Source organism: Amblyraja radiata, chromosome 23, assembly GCF_010909765.2.
Source record: "Amblyraja radiata isolate CabotCenter1 chromosome 23, sAmbRad1.1.pri, whole genome shotgun sequence".
NCBI classification, from domain to species: domain Eukaryota; kingdom Metazoa; phylum Chordata; class Chondrichthyes; order Rajiformes; family Rajidae; genus Amblyraja; species Amblyraja radiata.
The window spans coordinates 22,603,074-22,629,026 of NC_045978.1; the positions used below are offsets into that span (position 1 = coordinate 22,603,074).

At 46.1% G+C, this 25,953-nt stretch overlaps 1 protein-coding gene across 1 annotated transcript; it reads left to right on the forward strand.

Annotated features, from left to right (window-relative positions):
• The first annotated feature begins 8,152 nt into the window (after positions 1 to 8,152).
• sox12 (SRY-box transcription factor 12) lies at positions 8,153 to 10,300 on the forward strand. The gene has a single exon (XM_033041775.1). The coding sequence runs from the start codon at positions 8,354 to 8,356 to the stop codon at positions 9,332 to 9,334; it is 981 nt and encodes a 326-aa protein (XP_032897666.1). The 5' UTR covers positions 8,153 to 8,353; the 3' UTR covers positions 9,335 to 10,300.
• The last annotated feature ends 15,653 nt before the right edge of the window (positions 10,301 to 25,953 follow it).

Genomic DNA, 25,953 nt, shown 5'->3' on the forward strand with positions numbered 1-25,953 from the left:
TGCAGATGCTGGAAAATCGAAGGTACACAAAATTGCTGGAGAAACTCAGCGGATGCAGCAGCATCTATGGAGCGAAGGAAATAGGCAATGTTTCGGGCCAAAACCCTTCTTCACAAAGATCCTATAGCGGAGCTTCTTCAGACTGATGGGGGGTGCGGGGCAGGGAGAAGAAAGGAAAAAGGAGGAGGAGGAGCCGAGGGCTGAGGAAGGGGAGGAGACAGCAAGAACTAATAAAATTGGGAGAATTCAATGTTCATGCCCGCAGGATGCAGACTCCCCAAGCGGAATATGAGATGCTGTTCCTCCAATTTCCGGTGTTGCTCGCTCTGGCCATGGAGGAGACCCAGGACAGAGAGGTCTGAGCTTAAGTGTTCAGCGAAACGATCACCCAGTCTGCGCTTGGTCTCGTCGATATATGTGAGCCCACACCGCGAACAGCAGATACAGTAGATGAGGTTGGAGGAGGTGCAAGTGAACCTCTGCCTCACCTGAAAGGACTGTCGGGGTCCATGGAAGGAGGTATAGGGACATGTGTTGCATCTTCTGCGGTTGCAGGGAAATCTTGTGATCTTGGCTCTACATGGACGTACTTACTACTGAAGACATATTTAGCCAGGCCGGGCAGGGTGCAGGTCGGTCTAAGTTTTCTGAATCTTATGTTGCAGTTACTCCTCAGGCGAACCCTCTCATCCATCACCAACACGAAATACAATTGATATTCATTCTTCACAGTTGCCTTTTCAGAACTAAGCGTACCGTTGACCTCATTTAGCTTCAAGGCAGTCATTGAACTACGAGCATGGTTGAACAGAGTCAACCACAGACTTCATGAGTATGTTTAATTAAATCAATTCCCCCATTATAAAAATCCTAATACCATTTACAGTGACTGTGAACCGGCGAGACTTTTGTAGAGACCAATCTAGTAGACTAATGTGAAGTTAGACACAAAATGCTGGAGTAACTCAGCGGGACAGCCAGCGGTCTCGACCCGAAATGTCACCCATTCCTCCTCTCCAGAGATGCTGCCTATCCTGCTGAGTTACCTCAGCATTTTGTGTCTACCTTCAATTTAAGCCAGCATCTGCAGTTCTGTCCTACACATTTAGTGCACTAATGTCGTTTGGCGAAGGGGTTTGCGCCCTTATTCGAGTAGGGATTCCAGACCAATGTTAATGCAATTGACTCTTAATTGTCCTCTCTGCAAATGGCCACTTAAAGTGAACTCGAGTGGGGCATTCAATACTGGGCATTCAATACCATCTACATTTTGCACTGCCTCGGCAAGGCCACCAGCATAACCAGGGGTAAGTTTCAGTCCAGTCACTCCCTCTTCTCCCCTCTCCCATCAGGGTGGCATAGTGGCACAGCGGTAGAGTTGATGCCTTACAGCGCTAGAGACCCAGGTTCGATCCTGGCTATGGGTGCTGTCTGTACAGAGTTTTCACGTTCTTCCTGTGACTGCGTGGGTTTTTAACAGGTGCTCCACTTTCCAAAGACGTGCAGGTTTGTAGGTTAATTGGCTTCTGTAAATTGACCCTAGAGTGTAGGATAGCATTATTAGTCAATGTGGACTCAGTGGGCCGACGGGCTTGTTACCACGCTGTATCTCTAAACTAAACAACAGAGGTACAGAATGCTTACCTCCCGATTCAGGGACAGTTTCTTCCCAGCTGTTATCAGGCAACTGAACCATCCGGTCACCAACTAGAGAACGGTCCTGACCTACCATCTACCTCATTGGAGACCCTCAGACAATCTTCAATCATTAATATTGGACTTTATCTTGCACTAAACGTTATTCCCTTTATCTGTATCTGTACACACTGTACGGTTTAATTATAATCATGTATAGTCACTTTGCTGACTGGATAGCACGCGACATTGAGTCATAGAGTGATACAGTGTGGAAACAGACCCTTCAGACCAACTTGCCCACACCGGCCAACATGCCCCAGCTACACTAGTCCCACCTGCCTGCGCTTGGTCCATGTCCCTCCAAACCCGATGGCAGTGAAGAAAGCTAATGGCACGTTGGCCTTCATAACGAGAGGAGTTGAGTATAGGAGCAAAGAGGTCCTTCTGCAGGCGTACAAGGGGTAGTCCCCATTTAGAACTAAGACGAGGAAAAACGTTTTCACACAGAGAGTTGTGAAATTGTGGAATTCTCTGCCTCAGAAGGCAGTGGAGGCAGATTCAAAAGAGAGTTAGATAGAGCTATTAGGGCTAGCGGAATGAAGGGGTATGGGGAGAAGGCAGGAACGGGGTACTGATTGTGGATAATCAGCCATGATCGCATTGAATGGCGGTGCTGGCTCGACAGTTCGAATGGCCTACTCCTGCACCTATTGTCTATGTATCTAAGTATCTATCCATGTACCTGTATAACTGTTTCTTAAACATTGGGATAGTCCCAGTCTCAACTACCTCATCTGGCAGCTTGTTCCACACACCCACCACCCTTTGTGTGAAAAAGTTACCCCTCAGATTCCTACTAAATCTTTTCCCCTTCACCTTGAACATATGTCCTCTGGTCCTCCATTCCCCTAATCTGGGCAAAAGACTCTGTGCATCTAGCTGATCTATTCCTCTCATGATTTTGTATACCTCTATAAGATCTCCCCTCATCCTTCTGCGCTCCATGGGATAGAGACCCAGCCTACTCAACCTTTCCCTATAGCTCACACCCTCTAGTCCTGGCAACATCCTCGTAAATCTTCTCTGAACCCATTCAAGCTTGACAATATCTTTCCTATAACATGGTGCCCAGAACTGAACACAATATTCTAAATGCGGTCTCACCAACGTCTTATACAACTGCAACATGACATCCCAACTTCTATAGTCAATACTCTGACTGATGAAGATCAAAGTGCCAAAAGCCCTCGACCACCTTATCTACCTGCGACTCGACCTTCAAGGAACCATGCACCTGTACTCCTAGATCCCTCTGCTCTACAACACTACCCAGAGGCCTACCATTCACTGTGTAGGTCCTGCACTTGTTCGACGTCCCAAAATGCAACACCTCACACTTCTCTGTATTAAATTCCATCAACCATTCCTCCGCCCACCTGGCCAATCGATCCAGATCCTGCTGCAATCGTTCACAACTGCCTTCACTATCTGCAAAACCACCCACTTTTATATCATCAACAAAAAAGTTTTTCACTGTACCTCGATACATGCGACATTAATAAATTAATCTAATCTAAACTCCTGGCTTTCTGAGTGAGTGAAAGAAGCAAATTTTGAACAGCTCCGCGAGAAATAAATATTTCAAACGTTACAGAATATTTATGTAAATGACTGTATCCTTTGATTAACAGGTGTAACAGGTCCTTTGTGCTTGAATGTGTGTGCTGTCTGAGGATAATGGTTCATTTTTGTCATATACCTACACTAGGTACAGTGCAATCCTTTTTTGCATACAGTTCAGTAACAATCTTACTATACCTAGGCACAACCATACTTAAATACAGGAGAGTAAGAATAGTAGATAACACTGAGACAGCACTCAGGAGTCACCACATTTCCACCCCATTTGTACCTTTCAAGTCCAAAGTATTAAAAGTGTAGAGTCGTACCTTGGCCATAAATGCCCATTGTCGAAAAACCTTTCCAACCCACATACCCGTCCAAGTAACAATTTAATTGTTTCAAATCCTGCCTCAACTACCTCCCCTCTAGCAGTTCGTTCCATATAACCACCACCTTCTCTGTGTGAAAAAGTTGCTCCTCAGGTTCCTATTAAATCTTTCCCCTCTCACCTTAAACATATGTCCTCGGGATTGATTCCCCTACTCTGGGTCTGTGCATTGACCCTATCAATTCCCCTCATGATTTAATACACCCCTATAAGATCATCCCTCACAATTATACTTACAAGAGTATAGGAAGAGCAGATTACACTGAGGAAGTACACAAGGGTCCCTACATTTCCTGCACCAACTTATACCCTTCAGGTTTCAAAGTTGTTAAAAATGTTAGAGTGATAACTTGGCTGTAATGGCCCGTTGGCCTGGTGGCGGCACTGGGTCGGAGTTGCATGGTCAGCCTGGCCTGGAGATGTTGCTAATGTCCTCAAGCAATCAGCTTATGTGCCGCAGGGTGCTACCCGCTGCTCCCAGAGTACCTCCGAGACCCAGCCCGCTCACCGGCACCGAACCTCTCTTCCATCCGACATCGCTGGATACTGCTTTTTTTAGTTTTGTTTATTATTGTCATGTGTACCAAGGTACAGTGAAAAACATTTTTGTTGTGTGCCATCCATTCACCGAAAATGCTATGCGTGATGATGCTATAAATGAAGGACATTGTTGCCATAGAGGGAGTACAGAGAAGGTTCACCAGACTGATTCCTGGGATGTCAGGACTTTCATATGAAGAAAGACTGGATAGACTTGGCTTGTACTTGCTAGAATTTAGAAGATTGAGGGGGGATCTTATAGAAACTTTCAAAATTCTTAAGGGGTTGGACAGGCTAGATGCAGGAAGATTGTTCCCGATGTTGGGGAAGTCCAGAACAAGGGGTCACAGTTTAAGGATAAAGGGGAAATCTTTTAGGGCTGAGATGAGAAAAACATTTTTTACACAGAGAGTGGTTAATCTCTGGAATTCTCTGCCACAGAATGTAGTTGAGGCCAGTTCATTGGTTATATTTAAGAGGGAGTTAGATGTGGCCCTTGTGGCTAAAGGGATCAGGGGGTATGGAGAGAAGGCAGGTACAGGATACTGAGTTGGATGATCAGCCATGATCATATAGAATGGCAGTGCAGGCTAGAAGGGCCGAATAGCCTACTCCTGCACCTATTTTCTATGTTTCTATGTTTCTATGATTACAATCAAGCAATCCACAGTGTACAGGTACACGATAAAGGATACATTATATAGTGCAAGATAGAGTCCAGTAAAATTCAATTAAAGATAGTTCCTGAGTCTCCAGTGAGGCAGATGGGAGGTCAGGACCACGTTTTAGTTGGAGAGAATTGTCCCTGAATATGGAATTATGCATTTTCAAATGGGTCTCGACCCAAAATGTCACCCGTTCATCCCCAGAGATGCTGCCTGTCTGGCTGAGTTACTCCAGCATTTTGTGTCTATCTTTGGTTTCAACCAGCATCTACACATTTCCTAAGCATTCTCAATCTTCTGTACCTCTTGCCTGATGGGAGAGGGGAGAAGAGGGAGTGACCAGACTGAGACTGGTCCTTGACTATGCTGGTGGCCTTGCCAAGGCAGTCTGAAGTGCAGCACGGTGGCGCAGCAATAGAGTTGCTGCCTTACGGTGACAGAGACCGGGATTGGATCCTGACCATGGGTGCTGTCTGTGTGGAATTTGTACGTTATTGCACTGACGCACGTGGGTTTCCTCCCACACTCCAAAGATGTACAGGTTTGGCTTGCTACACTTGTAAATTGTCCCTAGTGTGAGTAGGATTGTGTTAGTGTGCAGGGATCGCTGGTTGGCACGGTCTCGGTGGGTCGAAGGGCTTGTTTCCACGTTGTATCTCTGACACTAAAACTAAAGTGTAGACATTCACTCTTGTTTAAGAAGGAACTGCAGATGCTGGAAAATCGAAGGTAGACAAAAATGCTGGAGAAACTCAGCGGGTGGGGCAGCATCTATGGAGCGAAGGAAATCGGCGAAGTTTCGGGACGAGACCATTCTTCAGTCTGAAGAAGGGTCTCCACCCGAAACGTTGCCTATTTCCTTCGCTCCATAGATGCTGCCCCACCCGCTGAGTTTCTCCAGCATTTTTGTCAACATTAACTCTTGTTTCTCATTTCTCACACACACACATACACAGGCTGTCGTATCCACATACCAATAATTAGCCTTGACCTTGAAAAGGGAACGGCAATATCACACTGAGGGCTTACAGTGTTAAATTATGAATAGCAGACGTATGATCTTTCCTGCAATTCCCTGGAGTTTAGAAGATTTAAGAGTAATCTAATTGAGCTGTTTAAATTATGAAAAAGACTCAACAGGGTAGATAGACTTCTGCAATTGTTATCAATCCTGGCAAAATGGAACGAGAGCACATTCTTAAGGTGAGGTGCATTTCGCCAAAAAATCAGGAGGTTTGTGTTCCACAAAAAAGTCTGTAACATTCGCCCAAAACTCTGCAGAGGAAGGATTACTTTAAACTTTAAGACTTTAGTTTTGGCGTTCGAGATATAGCGTGGAAACAGGCCCTTCGGCCCGCCGAGTCTGTGCTGACCAGCAATCACCCCGTACACTAGCACTAGCCTGCACTTTAGGACAATTTACAAAAGGCAATTAACTTACAAACCTGTACAATTTTGGAGTGTGGGAGGAAACCGGAGCAGCCAGAGAAAACCCACGTGGTCACAGGGAGAACGTACAAACTCCATACAGACAGCACCCATAGTCAGGATTGAACCCGGGCCTCTGGCGCTGTATGGCAGCAACTATCACTGCGCCACTGTAACCTGAAATGTACATGATAACAATCAGTAGATATTTGATGGGTAAATCACAGAGTTGTATAGCAGAGAAACAGGCCCTTCGGCCCAACTTGCCCATGCCGACCAAGATGCCCGATTGACGCTAGTTGGTCTATATCCCTCTAAACCTTTCAAATCCATGTACCTTTTAAATGTTGTTATAGTACCTGCCTCATCGACCTCCTCTGGCAGCTTGTTCCATATACAGTACCCTCCACCCTCAAGGTGAAACAGTTAGGTTTCAATTCAATCTTTCCCCTCTCACCACTACCCTATGCTTTCTAACTTTTCATTTCCAGAGTTGGTGAAAGCAAAATGATTTATTAGGAACCAGAGGGACAACTTTGTGTATTCACCCTCTCTATTCCCCACATGATCTCAGACACCTCTATAAGATCACCCTCAGCCTCCTGCGCTCCAAAGAATAAAGTCCTAGCCTGCCCAATCTCTCCCTTTAGCTCACGCCCTCAAGTCCTGGCAACATCCTCAAAAATCTGTGCACTCTTTCCAACTTGGCGGCATCATTTGTATTCAATATTTCCCTTCTTACTTTAAAGCTAGTTTTTGATTCCCCTTTGAGTTAAACAAAAAAACCACTTTGTGCATGCAAGCTATTCACGCCAGCCTTTCTGTATCTTAAATTTGTTAACAGTGCTGACGGAAGATTGATGTCTGATCTTCGGAAACGCAAGAGACTGCAGATGTTGGAATCTTGAGTAGAAGATAGAACGTACTGCATGGAAACAGGCCTTTCAGCCCCAAATGTTTGTGTCAAACATGATGCCAAGAAAAACTAATCTCGTCTACCCGCACATGCTCCCTATCCCTCCATATCCACATGCTTATCTAAAAGCCTATTAAATGCCACGATTGTATTTGCCTCCGCTACCACTCCTGGCAGCACGTTCCAGGCACTCACCACCCCTTGTGTAAAAACAAACTTGCCCTGCACAAAATTAACTGCTGGAGGAACTCAGTGGGTCAGGCAGCATTTCTGTAGAACATGGATATTCTGAACACTACTGTGGAACACGTTTCAGGTATAGACAATTCTTCAGATATTGGCCCAACTTACCCACACCGACCAACATGTCCCATCTACACGAGTCCCATCTGCCTGTTTGGCCCATATCACTCTAAACCAATCCATGTACCTGTCTAATTGTTTCTTAAACGTTGCGATAGTCCTTGCCTCAACTACCTCCGCTGGCAGTCCGCACTATATGTGTGGAAAAAGTCACCTCAGATATCTATTAAATCTTTTCCCCTACACCTTAAACCTGTGTCTCTGGTTCTCGACTTCCCTGCTCAGTGCAAGGTACTCGGTGCGTCTGTCTACCCGATCTATTCCTCTCGTGATTGTATACACATGTGTTTTGCTTCTGTTTGGAAGCAGCCGCTGCATTTTGCGTTTGGAACAGCGACGGGGAGGGTAAGAGAATCGACGCTTCATGTGTTAACGGGCTGTGAAACGCCTTGGTGCTTTCTAAAGAGGCACGGGTCCACTCTCAGACAGTCACACGCCCAGCCTTGTTCGGCTGGGGCTCGGCTGATTGGCGACAGGGTTGGTGGTATCTCTGCCGGAGCAGCCAATGATCGCTACAGCGGGGTGGGATTTGCAAGGGTTTGGGTCTAAGAGAGAAATATATACGCTGAGAGAGAGAGAGAAAGAGAAAGAAACTACAGCGAACGGGAGCGAGTGGGGTTTAGAAACTGGAGGGTGCTTGTTCCTGCTCTTGGGACAGGGGTGTAAGGGAGGGAGGTGTAGGATAGGACAGTCCTAGATTTTGATCATCCCTCCTCCTCCCCCCCCCCCCCCCCCTCCCAGCCCCTAACCCTCCCCTTGTCCACACCTCCCAGTCTTTTCAAACTTCGAGGCATGGTGGCCGGAGAGAGCGCCGAGTCCAGCGATGCGGAGACGGGGATGGCCGAGTGTCCAAGTTCGTTGGGTCTAGGGTCGGAACCGGCTTGGTGTAAAACGCCCAGCGGTCACATCAAGAGGCCGATGAACGCTTTCATGGTGTGGTCCCAGATCGAGAGGAGGAAGATCATGGAGCAGTCGCCGGACATGCACAACGCGGAGATCTCCAAACGCCTGGGCAAACGGTGGAAGGCTCTGGAGGAGATGGAGAAGGTCCCATTCATCCGAGAAGCGGAGAGGCTGAGGCTGAAACACATGGCCGATTACCCGGACTACAAATACCGACCTAGGAAGAAGGGCAAGGGAGGAGCCATCGGCAAGATGCTCAGCAAGAAAGTGGCTTCGGCGAGGAGCGGATTGGGGGGCAAAAAGCAGAGATCCAGGGTGGTCAAGACAGGTTGGAGGTCGAAGAGGAGCGGCTCCGGTCGCCCGCCCGGACAGGAGACGGTGGAGGTGGACCCTGTCGAGGGGTTGATGGAGATCAGAATCGCCCATCAGGGACATGCTAAGAAACTTCGGCCGGTCTGGGAGGGGGTCTTCAGCGAAGATGACAGCTACTGCTTGGAGAGTGAGACCGCCGACGCCGACCGCGAGGGTCCCACCGAGACACTGAGCGCAGGAGACCGAGGCGACCACCTCAGGGAGACCAGGTCTCCATCGCCCACCTCCAGCAGGTCGGGGTCTTCCTCTCTCGCTTCGACGTCCTCCTCGGACGAAGAGCTGGAAGACGAGATCCTGAACATCATCACCAACGCGAACTTTGAGAGCCTGCCCTTGGACACCTTGGACTCTCTGTCCCTGGACAAGGATGTGGACGGGACGCTGACAAACTCGGCTTCCCACTTCGACTTCCCAGATTACTGCACCCCAGAAGTTAACGAGATGATTTCAGGAGACTGGTTAGCTTCTAGCGTCTCCGATCTGGTATTTACCTATTAAATAATCCGACAGAGGTTTTTTTTACGAACCACCTTTTTTATTTTGCTATTTTTTAAAAATATAATTCATCTTAAAACACACGCAAAGCAAAAAAAAGATTTAAACCAGCAATTTCGAAGTCAACGTGTTTTTTTTTTCTTCTTCTACGTTTCTTTTATATTGCATTAAGGTGCCTGTTCTGGATATATTTTACATGTTAAAATATCCCTTTTTTTAAATAACCATACCACTTGTCCCAGAGTAAGTTATTATTATTTTTTAAATTGTGTGATATTTTCGTTCCTACACAATAATGCCCGGATATCAGGACATCGATTACATGCACACATCTGTCGTTTCAGGACGGGCAGCGATTTTTCTTAAGCGTGGAATGAAATATGTAACCCTTTTGTAGACTTCATGTTCAATGTTCCTTGCAAGGGCGAACTAACAGCTTTCTGGAGAATCATGTACCGACCCTTGGTATCACAGCAGGTTGAAGCACTGTTTTAACCCCCCCCCCCCCCAAAGTGGGTTTAATAATTTTAAAATAAATTAAAAATAAAAGAAAATCTGGAATACTCAGGATATTTTGCGCGCTAAGGGGTTTGGCCCGGAGCTGTCGGCTTAACAAGTTCAAACCGGTGCATGGAGAGTTGTTGCCTAAAGTAGACTGGGCATCTTTTCTGAACCTAACAGTCTCCCGGGAATCTGGGTTTGAGATAACATGCATGTCGTGTTTGCGGCCAGCGCACAGCTGCCTTGATAGTATTTAGGCGTGGAGAGATTTTCAATTTGCCAGCTGGTTGGATTGGAAGTCTTGTCTTGGACGGGAGAGAATCCGCTGGGTCCTAGAGAGCGTAGGCAATTTTTTTCTCTCGATACACAAAACCTGGTGGTTCAAAACGATAAGATAGGCAAAGGGAGGAGGGTGTGGGAGTCTTTTTAACACACATCTTTTCATCATGGCAGTTATCTCTTTCTTTTTTTAATGAAACCTAGCTTTTAGTATGTCTTTGTACTATTGATACGTCGTGTTAGAGCAAGCCAGTCACATTTAGACTAACAATCAACTCACCTTTATAACACTTTCACTGGGCTGCCTCTGCTATAAGTTCATGTCATAAGTTCTAGGTGTGGAATTAGGCCATTTGCCCCATCAAGACTATTCAATCAAGGCTGATCTATCTTTCCCTCACAAACCTATTCATAGCTAATCTATCATTCCCTATCAACCCCATTCCCCTGCTTTCTCCCCATAACCCCTGATATCCATACTATTTAAGAATCTGTCAATCTCTGCCTTAAAAATATGCAATGACTTGGCCTCTACAGCCTTCTGTGGCAATGAATTCCACACATTCACCACCTCACCACAATTCCTCCTCATCTCCTTTCTAAGGGTACGTCCTTTTTATTCTGAGGATATGGCCTCTGGTCCTAGACTCTCCCTCTAGTGGAAACATCCTCTTCATATTCAAAGGAGCAGAATTAGGCCATTTGGCCCATCGAGTCTACTCCATCTTATATAGAAACCTTGGATGAGGGACTTGGGGAGGAGGTTTCAAAAGGGGATTATGATGAGTTTTGTGGGCTGGGGTGGGTGTGTGTGTGTGTGTGTGTGGACAAAGAATGGAGGAACTGGATTCAAGGGCAGTTCAGTGGTTGAGCCGCCACCTCACAGCGCCAGAGACCCGGGTACAATCCTGACCTCAGGTGCTGTCTGGGTGGAGTTTGCACATTTTCCCTGTGACAATGTGTGTTTCCCCCAGGTGCTCTAGTTTCCTCCCACATCCCAAAGGGCTGTAAGTTAATTGGCCCCTCTGTATATTGTCCACAGTGTGTAGGGATTTGGTGAAAAAGTGGGATAACATGGAGCTAGTGGGAACAGGTGATCGATTGTCGGCATGGACTCGCTGGGCCGAATTGCCTGTTTCCATGCTGTATCTCCAAGCTAAATCAGAGAGACACTTCAAGGCGTTGACATACCTTTTGCACACAGTGTTGTGGCTTTGTGAATAGTGAAAGGCTTGGGCTGAGCGGATCTGGAGAGGATGTTTCCACTAGTGGGACAGTCTAGGACCAGAAGGAACAGCTTCAGAATAAAAGGACATACATTTAGAAAGGAAATGAGGAGGAATTTATTTAGTCAGAGGGTAGTGAATCTCTGGAATTAATTGCCACAGATGGCTGTGGAGGCCGTCAATAAATATTTCTAAGGCGGAGATTGACAGATTCTTGATATGCAGTGGTGTCGGGGGTTATGGGGAGAAGGCAGGAGAATGGGGTTGAGAGGGAAAGATAGATCAGCCATGATTGAATGGCGGAGTAGACTTAATGGGCCGGATGGCCAAATTCTGTTCCTATAACATGAGCGTATGAATGGGATACAGTTAAGGTTGTTGGTTGATGGGATGAAGTAGGGAGAGTAGAGAGGAACTAATTCACTAAGACTAGAAGAACTCGATGCCTGACAGGGTGACGATGGACAGAGAACCCTGCCCACATGTACAAGGTATCAGGGAGTGCATGCAAAGAGCTGTGACCAATATCAATCTCTTTCATGGGATGATGTTGGATACCCTCCAATAGGCCAACAGGGATCTGATGGGCTGTATTGCCATCTTCAGTATCGTAAATTTCTGAAATCAATTTCTGGTCTTGAATACGTGACTGGACAGGTCAGATTTGTGGTGGCTACCAGGTCAAGTTCAATGTGTATTGGTTTAGAATTTAGGTTTGATTTGATGGGGGAAGGAGAGTGGAAGTGGTCTAAATTGTCTCTAATCAGAGTGTAGGAGGCTGTTCATACTCACAAAAAAGAGTACAAACTCTACAGATAGCACCCGTAGTCAGGGTCAAACCCCTGTCTCTGGCCCTGTAAGGCAACAATTCCACCACTGTGCCACCGTGCCGCACATATTTCCTAATTTTCTAACTTTTACATTTTTATATAAAAGTACAAAGTCGTGATTGTTACATGACCTCCTGGTGTTTATCATTCGAATTGTTTAAAGTGTTTGAAGACAAAGGACAGAAGTTGAGATTTATTGGGGAACAGTGTGTGTAGATTCTAATATCTTGGTGTTGCCATTTGACTGTGTTATGCCATGAGTGATTTGCTACTGTGCATGCTTAGAGGGGAGGCAATGGTGGAGGTGCAATAAACGGCCCCCAAATTATCGAGCAGTAAGTCTGAACCTGAAGGATATAGAAGCAAAGAACTGCAGATGCTGGTTGATACCAAAGATAGGCACAGAGTGCTGGAGTAACTCAGTGGGTCAGGCAGCGTCTCTGGAGAAAAGGGATGGATGACGTTTTGGGTCAAGACCCTTCTGCAGATTGAAGTTGGTGGATTAATTGGGCTGCTGTGTGTTGCCCCCAGTGTGTGGGTGTATGGGGAATTGCTGGGACTGTGGGAGAATACAATAGCATAGTCTGAGGAAGGGTCCTGACCCAAGAACGAAGGGGGGGACCCGGTGGAGGGAGGTTGGGAGATGGGGGCTACTGCCATTTGTGGAGGCAGGCAGAAGATAGGACTGTTCGGTGAACTTTCGTAACTTTGTCGACACCAAATCGTGGCGACTCTTGTATACTGCCTAGGTGAGGTCTGCTACATGATGTTACCGGGTTAAATACAATACAAAGCATTTCACCGAACCTGGGTAGATGTGAAATTAAAGCATCATTGAATCATTGACACATCGCCCATCCTTTTTCTCCAGCGGTGCTGCCTGACCCGATGAGTTACTCCAGCACTTTATGTCTATCTCAAATCTGAATCTGATAATGCGAAGCATTTAACCCTTTGAGAACCTCATTGCTTCGAATGTCCCTCAGGTTAAAAACGAACACACTGTGAATGTGGAATATTTTGTGATATCTGTAATATCTTTCTAACTGAGCTCCAAATGCACGCGTCATTTTAAATTATGCTCTCTTGATATCCAAGATTGTGTGGAATTTGTATTAAAACCGTCAACATTGTTCACGGCCCTTTTTTTGAGGTGTCGGAGAACATGGAGATTTAGCACTGGGGGACAAAACTCCACGTTTCTGATATCCTTCATATATTCATTTGCACAATGAGAACTTCATTGTTAACTGCTTTTACTTTCCATCCCTAATTACGCCTGAACTAACATTCTAATGTCTGAAGAAGGGTCTCTCGTCCCGAAACGTCGCCTATTCCTTCCCTCCATAGATGCTGCCTCACCCTCTGAGTTCCTCCAGCATTTTTGACTACCCCAAACTAACAAGGTATTTATGAGCCATCTATATAGTGTCTCTGGACTCACCCGTTGACCAGGCCAGCCAACGACAGCAGATTCCCAGTCCTCAAAACGTAAAACTGCAGATGCTGAAAATCTGAAATAAAAACTGCAAATGCTGGGGACCTTCAGAGATTTTCTGCTGTTAGGTTAGGCAACGTTTGTGATGATAGAAGCAATTAACGTTTCATGTTCGAACATCGATCAGATGGGTTTGATGGTAAATTATTGACTTTTGGAACGTATCACTGTTAGGGTGGCGCAGTGGTGGAGTTGTTTTACAATGCCAGAGACCCAGGTTTGATCCTGACTACGGGGGCTGTCTGTATGGAGCTTGCCTGTTCTCTCCATGTTCGCATGGGTATTCCCCGGGTGCTCCTGTTTTTCCTCTCACACTCCAAAGACGTGCAGCTTTGTAAGTTGTAAAGTTGTAAGTTTGGTAAAAATTGTAAATTGTCCCTAGTGTGAAGGATATTACAAGCGTAGTGGGTAATCGCTGGCCAATGCAGACTCGGTGGGCCGAAGGACCAGTATCCGCTCTGTATCTCTAAACTCTAAACCATGGATCAGATGGTGTTGATGAAAAGTTATTGATCTAAAATATAGCCGTATCTCTGCCCCACATCCTCCACAGATGCTGATTGCCCTGCAAAGAATTTCTAGCATTTTTGATTAATATTTCTAATTTCTTTCCTGAAATACATCACTGACCCAAATGCTTCTCTTTGCAAAAATCCTGTAGGTTTGAAGTTATCGTTATATTCAGATTAATTTATTAATTAATGGAATATAAATCCCCCAGATCAATAATCCAGCACTTTAGCCACCGGTTCAGTAATGTAACCACTGTGTGGGAAATGTTACTACCGGCCTGAATGGCGTTTGAAGGTTAATTGGCCCTCTGTAAATTGCCCCCTAATGTGTAGGGAGTGGATGAGAAAGTGGGATAACATAGAACTCGTGCAAACAGATGAGGCATGGACTGGGTGGGTCAATAGGCCAGTTTTCACGATGTGTCTTCAAACTAAAACTAAACTAAACAAAAGCCTTAACTGCATGAAAGACCGTGCATTTGGAATCGGTAGAAGCAATATCTGGAGAAAGATTTCATTTATAAAAATTAATTGAAATCGATTTGTGCGGATATGTTGCTACTAAGAGACGTTCAGCGATCAAAGGGTTAATGTGCATCGATGAGATGGGGAACCAAGACTGCCTCCTCCTTTCTCCACTTACATTGAGAGATAGTACGGACATTATAGCTGGTGTAGATGAACAGAACGTGAGTTAATGATAGTGCATTATTGTAAATATTTGTCATAGATTTATTTTCAGAGATTTATAACTGTATGATTGGTTAAATTATTAAAAATTCTGCTGTTTTCTGTTATCTGTGTAAAGAATGTTTCAATTATTCAAATTTAATTATTATTAAAATGTTTACATCATTTATCAGTCCTGTTTCCAACCAGTGTTCAGTATAAGTATAAACCCTTTCTTTATGCAGGAAACTTTCTTTTACATGGTCCTTGATAGAGTATAGGAACATGCTGAATCTCACAATAATCATTTATGTATTTCTGAAGTGCTGTCACTGTTGCAATGTGGAAAAACATCAACCAATTTGAACGTAACAAAGGTCCACGTTCAGTAACGTGGTGTCAAAGAAGTTCACCTGTTTTTTTGTCTAGTGATGTTTTAAATTCATAGGTTCTAGCATGAGAATTATGCCCTTCGGCCCACCAAGTCTACTCTACCATTCAATCAGGGTTGATTTATCGTTCCCTCTCAACCCCATTCCCCTGCCTTATCCCAATAACCTCTGACACCCGTACTAATCAAGAATCTGTCAATCTCTGCATTTAAAATACCCAATGACTTAGCCTCTTTAGCAATGCATTCCACAGATTCACCACCCTCTGACTAAAGAAATTCCTCCTCATCTTCTTTCAAAAGGTACGTCCTTTTATTCTGAGGCTATGGCCTCTGGTCCTAGACTCTCCCACCAGTGGAAACATCCTCTCCACATTCACTCTGTCCAGGCCTTTCACTATTCAGTAAGTTTCAATGAGGTCCCCCCTCATTCTTCTAAACGCTAGTGAGTGCAGGCCCAGTACCATTAAACGCTCATCATATGTTAACCCAATCATTCCTGGGATCATTCTCGTAAACCTCCTCTGGACCCTCACCAACGCCAGCACGTCCTTCCTCAGTTATAGGGCCCAAAACTGCTCACAATACTCCAAATGCGGTCTGATCAGTGCCTTATAAAGCCTTAGCATTACATCCCTAGTTTTGTATACTAGCCCTCTCGAAATAAATTAATTGCATTTGCCTTCCTTACTACAGTTTCAACTTGCAAATGGACCTTTTGTGAATCCTACACCAGCACTCCCAAGTCCCTTTGCAAATTTGATTTCTGAATTTACTCCTCATTTAGAAAATAGACTACGTCTTTATTCCTACTATATGCATGACTGCACACTTTGCTACTCTGTATTCCATCTGCTACTTCTTAGTTGGTATCATGTTGGTTGCATGATAACATTGACCAGGATACCATGGAGATCTCCTCTAGACAACTCCATATATATTCCTATATTCCTTCCTCTGGCTTCACATTTCGTGCCTCTTTTATACTTAGCTCCTTATCTCACCTTTTTTGTCATTTCATCTCTACCAATAGTCCATCAGCACAGTGGCGCAGTGGTAGAGTTGCTGCCTTACAGCGCCATGGAACCGGATTCGATCCTGACCACGGGTGCTGTCTGTACAGATTTTGTACATTCTCCCTTGAACTGCGTGGGTTTGCTCCGGGTGCTCAAGTTTCCTCCCACACTCCGATGACGTACAGGTTTGTAGGTTAATTGGCTTTGGTAAAAAATAATGTAAATTGGCCCTAGTGTGTAGGACAATGCTAGTGTACGAGTGAATATGGTGAATATGCTGTCAGCATGGACTCGGTGGGCTGAAGGGCCTGCTTCTACGCTGTCTCTAAATTCTAAAGACTCTAAAGTCTAGATCCATCTGCCAATCCTAAACCTCCTTCAATGAAATTCACCAATCACTCGCCAGACATTGTCCCGCCCCACCTCTCTTCCAGCTTTCTCCGCTCCAACTACAATCAGTCTGAAGAAGGGTCCAGACCCAAAATGTCGCCTGTCTATGTTCTCCAGAGACGCTGCCTGACCCGCTCATTTACTCGAGCACCTTGTACCTTTTCCCGACCTGAAACGTCACCTGTCCATGTTCTCCAGGGATGCTGCCTGACAGTGGGGCCAAATGTCGCCTGTTCAGTTACTCCAGCACTTTTGTGTCTTTTTATGCAATCCAGCATCTGCAGTTCCTTGTGTCTACGCTGCATATTCAGCTCCGACCTAGGCTTACCTTGTCATCTGCATGCTGGCACCTCCAACAGTGCAACACCCCCCCAGTATCTACCAAACCAGATCCCTTGTCGACCTGTGGAATGTGACTCTGAAGCTAAATGGTTGTGAGTCAGATAGGTGAGCCTGCTACTAACGGAGACGCTGTGAATGTTAATGCATGGCTGGCTGAATCTGTGGCTACCTGCCAATCTTTAGTTTAGTTTAGAGATACAACACGGAAACATTAGATTCAGCCCACCAAGTCCACGCCGACTAGCGATTCCCACACACTAACACTAGTTCTATCCCACACACTAGGGACAATTTACAATTTTACCAAAGCCAATTAACCAACAAACCTGTACATCTTTGGAGTGTGAGAGGAAACCGGAGCACCCGGAGCAAACCCACGCGGTCCCAGGGAGAATATGCAAGCTCCAAACAGACAGCACCCGAGGTCAAGATAAAACCTGCGTCTCTGGCGCTGTAAGGCAGCAACTCTACCGTGGCACCACTGTGCCGCCCCATAAATATCGTTAATCTCTCAGTGACTTGGCACAGTTTCCAGAATTTCCCTTGGTGCATTCCTGAAATTACACTCCATGATTTTCTAATTGCCGCAGATTCCTTAAAAATTACACAGGACTTAAGGCTTTATTTCTGTTTCCTGAAGACTTTCAGAAGTTCTTAGGGGGTCCTGCGACTTGTGTGGGAAATGTGCGGCTTTGTACCTGCTCATACTTGTCTGCTGGCAGAGCGGAGGTAGCTCAATACACGGCCTCTCGTGGCAAGACCCAGATACTGCAGCTGCATAAAGACACAAGGAGCGAGAGAGGAAGATACAGAAGTGTGAAAACGTACATCAGATTCAGGGACAGTTTCTTCCCAGCTGATATCAGGCAACTGAACCATCCTATCACCAACCAGAGACCATCCACATCATTGGAGACCCTCAGACTATCTTTAATCCGACTCTACTGGACTTTATCTTGCACTAAACGTTATTCCCTTTATCCTGCATCTACACACTGTGGACGGCTTGATTGTAATCATGTAAAGTCTTTCTGCTGACTGGATAGCACGCAACAAAAAAGCGTTACATTTTACCTCAGTTCACGTGACAATAAGCTAAACTAAACTAAACTGCTGATGCTGGTTTACGAAACAAGACACAAAGTGCTGGAGTAACTTATCAAGTCAGGCAGCATCTCTGGAGAACATGGAGAGGCAACATTTCGGGTTGGGTGTCTTCAAGCTAATTGTGACGGGGTGGGGGGAGGAGGCGGGTTGGAGAAAGCTGGAAGAGAGGTGAGGGTAGGACAATGCCCGACAGGTGATAGGTGAGGAAAGGACACAAAGTGCCGATCCTAGTGCTGATTGGGACTGATCTATATTTCCCTCTCGCCCCCGTTCTTCTGGCATCTCCCCGTAACTTTTGATTCCCTCACTCATCAGTAATTACTAAACGAATTGGCCGGCACAGTGGTGTTGGGGTACAGTTGCTACCTTGCAGCATTGTAGACCCGGGTTCGATCCTGACTATGGGTGCTGTCTGTATGGAGTTTACGTTCTCCCAGTGATCAAGTGAGTTTCCCTCCGGGTGCTCTGGTTCCCTCCCACACTCCAAAGACGTAAAGGTTTGTAGGTTGACAAAAATGCTGGAGCAAAGGAAATAGGCAACGTTTCGGGTTGAAACCCTTCTTCAGAATTAATTCTGAAGAAGATTAATTCAGAAGTAGGTTAATTGGCTTCGGCAACATAAAATATGACCCTTGTGTGTAGGGAAGTGTATGGGGTGAGTGCTGGTCGGTGCAAACTCGCTAGGCCAAGAGCCTGTTCCCATGCTGTATCTCTGAGTCTAGAGTAAAGTAATCATGAACCTATCAAAGTCCACCTTTAAAAAATACCCAACGACTTGGCCTCCACAGCCGTCCGTCGCAAGGAATTCCATAGATTCACCACCCTCTGACTAAAGAAATTCCTCCTTTTAATGTCTTCCTTTTATTCTGGAGCTGTGCCATCTGGTCCTTGACTCTCCCACTACTAGAAACATACTCTCCACATCCACTGCATCTAGGGTTTGTATCCAATAGATCCTCGTTCTTTCCCCAAAACCCCGCAATCTTTATTTATTCAAGTTTTTTTTTTATCCATCCCCTAATTGGAAAGCCAACTCTATTGGGCAGTCCCGTACAGGTCATGACAACTCATTGTGGAAGAGAAGGTTCGGTCTAGTGCCCATGTTCCAACCTAAAACACCACCTATTCCTTTTCTCCAGAGATGCTGCCTGACCCGCCGAGTTCCTCCAGCACTTTGTGTCTATAAAGTCAAAGAGTCATACAGCATGGAAACAGGCCCTTCGGCTCAACTTGCCCACATCAACCAACATGCCCCATCAACACTAGTCCCACCTACCCATATTTGGCCCATATCCCTGTAAACCTATCCATGTATCTATGTAAATGTTTCTTAAATGTTGCGATAGTACCTGCCTCAACTACCTCCTCTGGCAGCTTGTTCCATACACCCACCACCCTTTGTGTGAAAACATTGCCCTTCGGGTTCCTATTAAATCTTTTCCCCACCACATTAATCTATGCCCTCTGGTTCTCGAAACCTCTACTCTGGGCAAGAGATTCTGTGCGTTTGCCCAATCTATTCCTCATGATTTTGTCGGTATAAACCAGCATCTGAAGTTCCTTCCTACACATTCAATATATTGTGGTACTCCAGCACTTTATGTCTATAGAGTCGTAAAGTCAAACAGAGTGGAAACAGGCACTTTGGCCCAACATGGTACTCCTCTCCTCTAGCCCTGCTCCTTGCCTGCGCAAGGACCGTAAGGCAGATGAGGATCGGAGATCAGGAGCCTCATGCAGGAAGCAGTGCCAGCAGGAAGCTGTGGTAAGGCTGGTGTCGGTCCCACAGTCACAAGCATTGTGCTGGAGGAAGGAAGTGGTGCCTGGGAAACTGGATGAAGTTCATGTTCATTCTGTTTTACAAGTCTCTGTAAATCAGCCATTACCTGTTGCATCGCCTGTGCTGGGAGACAGGGTGGCCGATTAGGAAAAGGGGAGATGCAACGAGACCTGGGTGTCATGGTACACCAGTCATTGAAAGTAGGCATGCAGGTGCAGCAGGCAGTGAAGAAAGCGAATGGTATGTTAGCATTCATAGCAAAAGGATTTGAGTATAGGAGCAAGGAGGTTCTACTGCAATTGTACAGGGTCTTGGTGAGACCACACCTGGAGTATTGCGTACAGTTTTGGTCTCCTAATCTGAGGAAGGACATTCTTGCCATAGAGGGAGTGCAGAGAAGGTTCACCAGACTGATTCCTGGGATGTCAGGACTTTCATATGAAGAAAGACTGGATAGACTCGGCTTGTACTTGCTAGAATTTAGAAAATTGAGGGGGGATCTTATAGAAACGTACAAAATTCTTAAGGGGTTGGACAGGCTAGATGCAGGAAGATTGTTCCCGATGTTGGGGAAGTCCAGAATATGAGGTCACAGTTTAAGGATAATGGGGAAATCTTTTAGGACCGAGATGAGAAAAGCCTTACACCACCAGAGTCCCAGGTTCAATTCTGACCTCGGTTGCCCCCTCGTGTGCAGTAAATATCTTATTGCTCAACACGCAATGCTTTCTTCCTTTGCGGCCTTTCTCTGTGAAGTCAATTGCGTTGACTTCTAGTGATGACAAGAGATAGCTAACTCCAAAACAAGATAAGAACAGGTTAAAGTCAAGACAATTGACAATAATCGCATGTTTTAGAAACCTGATTGTGAATTTCTTGGAATCTTTGCCAATCTTCGTGACTGTCTGATACGTGTCTCTCCAAAACAATATTACAGATAAATACTTGTTTCTAGTGAAAAGTGTTCATTAATTTTTGCCCTTGCTCCAAGAGTCAAGAGTTTAATTGTCATGTGTACCAACCATGGAACAGTGGCATTCTTACTTGCAGCAGCATAACAGGGCAGCAAATACAATACACACAGATAATATATAATAAATACATCAATAAGCACAATACTAGCAACCAACGACGGTCCATAGAAGTTCATAGTTGAGGTTAGTCTTTTGGTGGTTGCTGGGAAGAAGCTCATAGTCATACAGCACGGAAACAGGCCCTTCGGCCCAACTTGCCCATGCCGACCAAGGTGCCTCATTGCCACTAGTCCCACTTGCCTGCTTTTGTCCCATATCCCTCAAACTTTTCCAATCCATGTAAACTGTTCTTAAATCTGTGGGGCACGGTTTTCAGACTCCTGTACCTTCTTCCTGCTGGCAGGAGTGAAATGAGAGCAAACATTGACAGCTCTCTGTGATGTCTTGTGCATGGTTGTGCCCAGACCAAGCTGTGATGCATCCCGATAGTATTCTTTCTCTGACAATATTTCTTCTTGCCCATTTGTGTGAGTCGGTGGTTTGAGGCAGGTCTGCAGTTCCTCGTTTCTTCTTTCAGAAAAGGGTTTGGTTTTAAGTCTCATGTAAAATATCCCACATTTCCTAACTGAGTACTTTCTGAGCACACTCAACTTCACAATGTTGGGGAAACACACCAGCAAATTCACCCTTGGCCGTGCTGAGGTCAGTTACGGGAAAGGATGCAGAGAAGATTTACGAGGATGTTGCCAGGACTCGAGAGCCTGAGCTATAGGGAGAAGTTGACCAGTTTAGTTTAGAGATACAGCATGGAAACTGGTCCTTCGGCCCACCATGTCCATACCCACCAGCGATCCCCATACACTAGCACTATCCTACACACTAGGGACAACTTACAATCTTTATCGAAGCCAATTAATCTACAAACCTGCACGTCTTTGGAGTGTGGGAGGAAACTGGGGAATACCCACGTGGTCACAGGAAGGAACGTACAAACTCCATACAGGCAGCACCCGTAATCAGGATTAAACCCGGGTCTCTGTCCCTGAAAGGCAGCAACTCTACCGCTGCGCCACCGTGCCACCCCAAGGCAGGCGAGGACTTTATTCCTTGGAGCACAGGTGATCTTATCAAGGTGTACAAGATCATGAGAGGAATAGATATGGTAAATGCACAGATTTGTTTGCCCATAGTAGGGGAATTGAGAACCAGAGGACATACTGTGAGTGTAGGTTGAGGGGAGAAAAGATTTAATAGGTATTTGAGGGATAACTTTATTTTACACCAAGGGTGGTAGTTGTACGGAATGAGCTGCCAGAGGAGGTAGTTGAGGCAGGTACTATCACAATGTTTAAGAGACATTTGGACAGGTGCATGGACAGGGCAGGTTTAGAGGGTCACAGGCCAAGCAGGGGCAGGTGGGCCGAAGGGCCTGTTTCCACGCTGTAATACTCTATGACTTCACGGGACAATCAAGTTTACCTTGTTCACTGGAGGATAGTAGTCCACCCCCACTGCACTTCTTTGAAATGGTGCCATGAGAATCTTCTGAGCTGCTTACGAGAGCAGGAGAGCCTTGGGGGTAATATCTTGTCACCACATTTCCTCGACAGTACTGCAGAAAATTCAGCTGAAATATTTTGGACAGAAGTGGGGCTGGAAATCACGACAGCCTGAGTCAGAGGTGAGGGTGGCACTGCGGCCAGTCTCAGACTCCTCACACTGACCGCGATCTCAGAGCCCCCTGTGGTGGGCGGTGGGAGAGAGGGCCCCAGACCTCCCGTGGCATGGAGCGTTGCGGGTGATGCACACCCTTGCTGTCTGCCGCTCCGCAAATCTTGTTCTCCTCTGATGTGAAGCAGGGGAGATTAAGACAAATTCTTCCCCAAGGTCAAAAATGTGCTTTTCAGATACTAAACCACAAGAATTTTGCAATGGTCCAATATAGAGGTTCACACAGTTCCCAAATGCTGGCGAAGTACACTGCATTTCTTCCAAAACATTCTATATTTAACCTCTCCTTTTCTTTCTCCCTCCCTCTCCACCTCTCTCGCTCTCTCTCCGCACTTCTCACTCTCCCCCTCTCTCTTCTTTCTCAATCCCCACTCTCTCTCTCCCCTCGCTCTTCACTTTCTCCCCCTCCCCCACTCTCTCTCTCTCCCCCCCCTCCCCAACTATCTCGCCACAATTTCTCCCTCCCTCCCCTCTCTCTACCTCCCTCTCCCTCTCTCACTCTTCTCTCTCCACCTCACTACCCTCTCTCCTCTCTCTCTCTCTCTCCCACACTGTCTCTCTACCCCTCACTTTCTGCCCCCTCTCTCCCCACTCTTTCTCTCTCTCTCTCCCCCACACTCAGGCAAGAGGTACAGAGTTGTGAAAAGGCACATCTCCAGATTCCCATCTTCCCAGCTGTTCCCAGGCCACAGCAGCATCCCTTCTTCAGATTAGCAACGTTTCAACCTGAATCATCACCTATTCCTTTTCTCCAGAGACGCCACCTGACAGGCAGAGTTACTCCAGCATTTGTATCTATCTTTGGTGTAAACCAGCACCTGCAGTTCCTTCCCACACATTTATATTGAGAGTCTCAATTGTAATCTTGTGTAGCCTTTCCGCTGACTGGATAGGACGCACCAACACTGTAGCTCGGTACCTGTGACAATAAACTAACTAATTTAACAGCTCATTCGGTCTGAACAAGGATCCTGACCCGAAACGTCACCAAACCTTTTTCTTCAGCGATGCTGCCAGAACCATTGAAGTACTCCAATGCTTTGTGACTACCTAACAACTCAGTAACTGAATCTCTGGGTTGAAGAATTTCAAAGATGCACCACCCTCTCTAAGGAGGAATTTCTTCCCCACACCCCCACACCCCTCATGACAGTCTCCAAGGAGAGCAATAAAAGTTATTAAAAGGCAGAAGAAATTGCTTTCTTTAGTCTGAGCCTAGGCTTCATTCTGCTTTTATGAGAAATGTTTGAAATACCTTGAGCTACAGTGACTGGAGATGAAATCACACACTGAGAATGCAGTGTAGATTCGTGATCTGAATCCAATCCTAAATGAAATTAAACTTTGGTTACTTAAAAAGCCGTAGCTACCACTGTTATAACAAGCTGGAATGTTGTAAGGATCCAGCTTTGGATGGATCATCAGTCTGAAGAAGGGTCTCGACCCGAAATGTCACCTATTCCTTCGCTCCATAGATGCTGCCTCACCCGCTGCGTTTCTCCAGCATTTTTATCTACCTTCAGCTTTGGATGAGGTAAGTTAAGCCAAAAAAGACACAAAGTGTTGGAAAAACTCAACGGGCCATGCAGTATCTCTGGAGAACATGGATAGGCAACGTTTGGGGTCATTTAGGTTTAGGGAGACCCGCCGCCGGGAGCCAAGAGGGACCTGCGAGTAAATGCTGAGAGCGAGGGAATGGCCATGAGTGAGGGAATGGCTGAGAGTGAGGATGGCACTGCAAGCAACCACCGAGAGCGAAGGGGGACCCGCCCACCAAGAACCAGGAGGGGTAGGGGTCATCGAGAATGAAGGGGGGACTGGGGTGGGTAGGGGAGGTGCCTGCTGCCATGTGCGGTGGCAGGCCTGGTTCGCCGCTGCCAACAGACGATAAAACTCTTTGATTAACTTTTTGTAACTTTGTCGGTACCAGAAGCATGGAGAATTGTGTACTGCCAGGGTGAGGGCTGCTGTATGATTTGACCGGGTTGTATACAAAACAAAGCATTTCGTTGAACCTAGGCACATGTTACAATAAAGTATCATCATCATCACATGGAGGACCCCAGGAGGTGTTGCAACCAGAATATATGTGCCACCTCTCAATCCCAACACACGAAACATCGCCTGGCCAGGCCGACCCATACACCATCAACCCAGTGTCGTCAATGGGACAACGGGCCTCTATGGTCAGCATAAGACTTGATATTTTGAAGTACTTGATACTTGATTGCACCAGAAATGTTGCTACTCTTTGTGTATTTAGCCTCTGAAGAAATCTACTCAATCATTGCTCTCGATGGTTGCAATGACCAGCAATTACACTAAACGGCCTGTTCCACTTGGGCGACCTAATCCGCGAGTTCTGGCGAGTTTGCCCTCGACTCATACTCGCAGCATGGTCGACACGAGGTCGTAGGAGGTCTTCGTAACGCTCCTTCATGCTCGAGAGTGGTCTCCGCGTACTCGAGGCTAGGTCGCGTCGTTTTTTTCAATATGTTAAAAAATGCCCGCGAGTAAAAACTGGTCGCCATGGAAAAAATCGATATTTTTTTACTCGTAGGTTTAGTCAATAGACAATAGACAATAGGTGCAGGAGTAGGCCATTTGGCCCTTCGAGCCAGCACCGCCATTCAATGCAATCATGGCTGATCATCCCCAATCAGTACCCCGTTCCTGCCTTCTCCCCATTGTCGTGGTAGGTCGTAGTAGGTCGGCATGTTAGTCATAGGTAATCGAGGGTAGTCGAAGGTAGTCGTAGATAGTCTTCATCATAGTCGAAGGGAGGTCGAAGGAGATCGAAGGAGGTCGTCTTCACTCTCCACTATTCGGTGTCCAATTTTCCCGAAGTTAGTCGTAGCTAGTCGAAGCTGGTCTTCAACATAGTCGAATGAGGTGGAAGGAGGTCTTCAACATGTTATTTTTTCAAACACTTCTAAACTCGCCAATTAGGTCGCCCAAGTGGGACAGCCCCTTTACACTATCCAACACACTAGGGGCAATATACAATTTTACCGAAGCCAAATTAACCTAGGAACCTGCACATCTTTGAAGTGTTGGAGGAAACCGGAGCACCCGGAGAAAACCCACGCGATCACAGGGAGAAGGTACAAACTCCGGACAGACAGCACCCGTAGTCAGGGTTGAACCCGGGTCTCTGGCGCTGTAAGGCAGCATCTCTACCGCTGCGCCACCGTGCTGCCCAAACTGTTCTGAGGTGTTTTTTTAAAACACATCTGCATCCCGGAATGAGATAATCAAACTGAGCTGCTGAAACGCGAGATTCATTGTGGTAGCAATTAGTCTTTGACCTTGGCTGCTGCCCATTCATTTACAAGACAAGGCTGAATCTCGATGCAAGTCACTCCTACTGTGGGAG

Bases quoted from the DNA above. Each gene is read 5' to 3' on its own strand.
- sox12 (XM_033041775.1), top strand. From the start codon at position 8,354: ATGGTGGCCGGAGAGAGCGCCGAGTCCAGCGATGCGGAGACGGGGATG.